The following is a 5,524-nucleotide window of genomic DNA, read 5'->3' on the forward strand; positions in this document are numbered from 1 at the left end:
ATATGTATGTATGTATGTATGTTTGAAAAGAGGGGCTGAGGAGATGGCTCAAGGGGTAAGGGCACTTACTGCACTAGCTTGAGGACCTGAGTTCAGCTCCCAGCCACCACTGAAAGACCTGCAGCCATGCCCATAACCCCAGTATTGTTGGTGACAGAGACAGGAGGATCACTGGGGCTTGTTGGCCTCCAGCCTAGCTAGCTCCCAGTTTTACTTAGAGACCCTGTCTCAAGAGAATAGGGAGTAAGTGAAGGGGTAAGGGCACTTACTGCACTAGCTTGAGGACCTGAGTTCAGCTCCCAGCCACCACTGAAAGACCTGCAGCCATGCCCATAACCCCAGTATTGTTGGTGACAGAGACAGGAGGATCACTGGGGCTTGTTGGCCTCCAGCCTAGCTAGCTCCCAGTTTTACTTAGAGACCCTGTCTCAAGAGAATAGGGAGTAAGTGATGGAGCAGGACACCTGACACCCTGTTCTGACTTCCATTTATGGGCACAGGCACACATACATAGTGCTAGGTTACAGGCATGCACAAGACCACACCCAGCTTGTTACATGGGTGCTAAGATACGAACTCAGGTCCTCATGGTTGCTCAGGGAGCATTCTGTCAGTCACTGAGCCATCTTTCCAGCCCCTTCAGTGGTTTCTTTCTTTGTTTTGTTTGTATTTTTTATGTTTGAGGGTATTTTGTTGTAGTTCAGGTGCATCTACCTCTGTGTGTGTGTCTGTGTCTATGTCTGTGTGTGGTATATGTGCACAGGTCTGCAGGTGCATCTGCCTCTGTGTGTGTGTATGTGGGGGGGTGTATTTGCACAGGTCTACCGATGCATCTGCATGGGGGGTGCACAGGTCTGCAGGTACATCTGCATGTGTGTGTGTGTGTCTGTGTGTGTCTGTGTGTGTGGTGTATGTGTACAGGTCTCTAGGTGTATCTGCATGTGTATGTGGTGGGGGGTGTATGTGCAGAGATACCTGCGTGTGTGTGTGTGTTTGTGTGTACAGGTCTGCAGGTGCATCTGCATGTGTGTGTATGTGTGCACAGGTCTGTAGGTGCATCTCCCTGTGTTTGCACACACGGAAGCTACAGAAGACTTTGGGTGTCCTGCTCTGTTACTCTTGCCTCATTCTCTTGAAACAGGCTTTCTCACTGCTCCTGGAGCTAGACTGGCAGACAGCAAGCCCCAGCTTTACTCCAAGCTCTGCCCCTCACAGCGCTGGGGCTGTAGGCACACACGGCCATACCTGACCTTTTATGTAGGTCCTGGAAATTTGAACTCAGGTCCTTGTGCTTACACAGCAAGCACTCTTAGACACTAAGCCATCTCACCCATCCTAGGTTTTGTTTTGTTTTGAGACAGGGACCCAGACTGGTCTTAAACTCCTGAGGTTAGGCAGTCTTGCCTCTGCCTCCTGAGTGACTGGGATCACAGGTAAGTCCTACCACACCTGGCTCTAGCTCATATCTCTCCTTACATTGTAGGGTGATAAAGTGGCTGTGAATGGTGGTGTGAATTAGTGCCACTGCCCCTTTCTAGACTCCCCACTGGCTGAGTGCTCTGTGCAGTTTGCTGGCTCACTCTTCGTGACTAAGGTGTGCCATTTTTCAGGACATTTTCTGTATTGGATTTTAGAATAAAACCCTGCTTTCCTCTTTGCTTTTTTTGGTTTTGGTTTTGTTTTGTTTTTGTTTTTTCTGAGATAGACTCACTACCTAGCCCTGGTTGGCCTGGAACTTGCTATGTAGACCAGGCTGGTCTCGATCTCAAAGAGATCTGCCTGCCTCTGGCTCCTAAGTGCTGGGATTAAAGACATGCCCACTACTGGGGCTGGAGAGATGGCTCAACGGTTAAGAGCACTGACTGCTCTTGCAGAGGACCCGGGTTCGATTCCCAGCACCCACATGGCGGCTATGAACCATCCTTAACTCCAGTTCCAGGGGAATCAGAAGCCCTCTTCTGACCTCCACGGCATTGCATGACACGAGTGCACTCACATATATGTAGGCAATACACTCATACACATAAAATAAAAATAATAATAAATAAAATATTTTAAAGACATGCCCACTACTCAGGGAAGCTTTCCTCTTCTCAACACATTGTCCCATGAATGAGGGTGCTGGTTCCTGGTGGCCACTGGGTTCTGTGCTGGCCCGGTTCATTGCCCTGGTATTCAGGACAGTGTGATCCAGTGAGTCTCAAAACAATCATTCTGTGTGTTCCAGCAGTCCCACAGCGGGCAGATCACAGGGTGGTGGACACCATTGATCAGCTTGTCACACGCATCATCCAAGGCAGGCTGTCTCCCAGAGAGAGACTGCTTCTTCTGCAGGACCCTGCTTACTGGTAAGCCTGCTTACTTCATCTTATTTTGTGTTGTGCTGGGATGGCACCCGGTGGTGTTTCAGCAGAAAAAGCACATGGCTACATCAGAAGCTGGCTCAGACAGGCTAACTCTGGCACTGCTGCAAGAGCAGCTGAGCACTGCTTGCCATACATGCTGGTCCATCTTGTGGCGCAGTGAGATGGAAGTGCCCAGAGGCACTCAGTAGTGAAAGGAGCATGTCAGAGCACTGGGAGCTGGAAGCAGGAAGACCAGGAGACATATGAGCCCTGTCTCAAAATAATAATAGTAAATAATAATAAGCCGAGTGTGGTTATGCACACTTGTCATCCTTGGGTAAGGTTAGGAGGATCAGATGTTCAAGGGCAGTCTGTCCTGCATGAGACCTTATCACAAAATACAATAATATAGTTTAGCCATGCATGGTAGTGCACATCTAGGGCGGAAGAATCAGGAGTTCTAGGCCAGCCTGAGCTATGGAATAAGACTGTCTTTAAGGAGCTGGAGAGATGACTCAGCAGTTAAGGGCATTCGCTGCTCTTGCAGAAGAACAGGGTTTGATTCCTAGCACCCAAATGGAGGCTAACAATGGATGGTCCATAATTCCAGTTCCAAAGGATTTGATGCCCTCTTCAGGCCTCCACAAGCCTCAGGCATACCCGTGATATACTTCCATACGTTCAGGTAAACGCTCATTCACATAAAATGAAAATAAAATCTTTCTTTTTTAAGACTTTAAAAAAATTATTATTTTTATTTTATGTGTATGCATGTATTACCTGCATGTAGGTGAGTGCACCTATATCAGTCTTTTTAAAAAAAAAAATGACATGGCATACCACGTGTGCTGGCATACACCTTTAAATCCCAGGATTCCTGAGACAGAGGCAGGTGGATCTCTGTGAGTTCCAGGCCAGCTGAGGCTGAGACAACCTTCTGTCTTAAAAAACAATTTTTTTGAATGGGGGAAGGGCTAGAGAGATGACTCAGCAGTTAAGAGCACCGACTACTCTTGCAGAGGACCCAGATTTGAATCCCAGCACCCACATGGCAGCTCACAGCTCTCTGTAACTGCAGTTCCAGGGGGTCTGACACCCTCTTCTGGCCTCTGTGGATACTGTATGACACAAAAGCACTTACGTACACGCAGGCAAAACATACACATAAAATAATAAAAAAAAATTAAAAAGAAAAAAAGGTATCGCAGTATATCCCTGTCATCCCAGCACTCCAGAGGTTGAAGCAGGAGACTGTAGCCTGGGCTACAGTCTCAAAAACAAAAAAGGTGCATTGCTGAGACAGCAATATTTGCCAGTCTATAACTAGGAAGTTAAGTTCATTTAGCCATGGTTTTTTTGCTGAGCTTCTAGAATGCTTGCCCTTGATTTTATTTAGGGTGTGTGTGTGTGTGTGTGTGTGTGTGTGTGTGTGTGTGTGTGTGTGTGTGTGTGTATATGAGTGTTTTGCCCGAATGTATAGAAGTGGATATTTTTGCCCGAATGTATAGAAGTGGATCCATGCATGCAAAGCCCACAGAGGCCAGAAGAGGGCGTTGGATCTCCTAGAACTGGAGTTAGGAACCATTATTAGCTGCCATGTGGATGCTAGGAACCAAACCTGTATCCTCTGGAAGAGCAAAAAGAGCTCTTAACTGCTGAGCTCTCTCTCTGGGGTCCCCTTTAAGTTAGTTAGTTTTGGTTTTAATTTTTTTTTAATTTTCTTTTTGTATGTTTGTATGTATGTTTTACCTGCATGTATGTTAAGTACAGCCATGTTTTTATTTTATGTGTATGTGTGTCGCCTGCATATAAGTGTACTCATGTGTGCACTGCCCATAGTGGCCAGAAAAGAGCATTGGATCCCCGAGAATTGGAGTCACAGATAGTTATTGGCTGCTATGTGGTTGCTGGGACTTGGACTTGGGTCCTCTACAAAAGCAACTATTGCTGCTGCCCTTAGAATGCTTTAAACTGCATGTGCAATTTCACAAACTGCTTCAGTACCTGGCTTAATGTAGAATTTTATTTTATTTTCTTGAGACAGGGGCTCCCTGTAGCCCTGGCTGGCCTGAAACTCGCTGTGTAGACCAGGCTGGCCTCAATCCCGAAGAGATCCACCTACCTCTGTCTCCCAAATGCTGGGATTAAAGGTGAGTGCTGTTATGCCCTGCTGCTTAAAATTTTTTGTTACAAAAGTGTGAGCAGATCTGTGTGAACAGATATATGTGATTTCAGACACACAAACCTCAGTGTGACTGTATCCCAGGCTCCTTACTGACCTGAGTATCCCTATGGTCAGTGTTGTCCTGTTGTCACATCTTATATATGCACATCTCTGAGGGGCTCCTCCATGGAGCATGGTACTGGATGATGCTTAACTGGTATTTTGGTCCGCCTATCCACCAGAGTTCCAGGTTTCTCTCTGGGTACTGTGTTGAGTAGAGCTCAGTTCAGAGACTGTGGTCTTGTCTAGGGTTCTCAGGTTCAGCACCACTGGGGCCAGGGCTGATGATCCTGATGTGGGGGGATTGTCTTGGACACTACGGATGTTCAGCAGCACCACTGCCTCAGCCACAGCTGTAGAGTCTGCAAAGTGCCCAGAGGTGTGGAATGGAGAAGGTGGCCTTTATCAGGATGTGACTGAGTGCTGCTCTCCCTGTGTGCTGTGCCCTTTCTTTTCTTGTCTGGCTTGTGTGTCTTTCTTTTCTGCATTTTTTCTTCCTCTCCCTGCCTCCTACTGTGGGCCTCATGCATGTTAAGCGTTCACTCTATTCCTGAGCCACACTCCTGCCCACAACCCATACTGGACTCTGTTCTTGCCATTTTAATTGCTAAGCATGCTTAACTCAACCAAGTATGATGGCTCACTCCTATCATCTCAGCTCTCAGGAAAGACAGCCAGGAGGAGGTCCACTACTTTGAGGCCAACCTGGCCTATGTAAGTTCTGGGCCAGCCAGAGCTACATAGTAAGACTCTGTGTCCAAAGATAAAAGACTCAAATATTGACACTTAAAAGGCATATATTCCATGTCTTCATGATTCAATACCAAATAACTCTTCTCCTACCCAGGCCAAGAGTAAGAGAATGTGTGTGTGTGTGTGTGTGTGTGTGTGTGTGTGTGTGTGTGTGTGTGTGTGTTGCTGGGGGTGACCATTGAGTTGCAACCCCAGGTTGGGG

General features: G+C 47.1%; 1 protein-coding gene across 7 annotated transcripts in view; it reads left to right on the forward strand.

Annotated features, from left to right (window-relative positions):
* Sugp2 (SURP and G-patch domain containing 2) overlaps nucleotides 1-5,524 on the forward strand; it is a 29,664-nt gene that overhangs the window by 9,874 nt on the left and 14,266 nt on the right. For 6 of the 7 annotated variants that reach the window (XR_003848012.1, XR_003848013.1, XM_008824500.3 and 3 more), the window contains exon 4: nucleotides 2,228-2,348. Coding sequence is in view for 5 of the 7 variants with exons in the window: in XM_008824500.3 (XP_008822722.1) it covers nucleotides 2,228-2,348 (121 nt within the window). In the remaining 2 variants the exon portion in view is untranslated. The remainder of the gene's footprint in view (nucleotides 1-2,227; nucleotides 2,349-5,524) is intronic. The other variant, XM_029559392.1, reaches the window with a different exon arrangement.

The sequence above is a fragment of the Nannospalax galili genome, unplaced genomic scaffold, assembly GCF_000622305.1.
Source record: "Nannospalax galili isolate Female #2095 unplaced genomic scaffold, S.galili_v1.0 scaffold529, whole genome shotgun sequence".
Lineage (NCBI taxonomy): Eukaryota > Metazoa > Chordata > Mammalia > Rodentia > Spalacidae > Nannospalax > Nannospalax galili.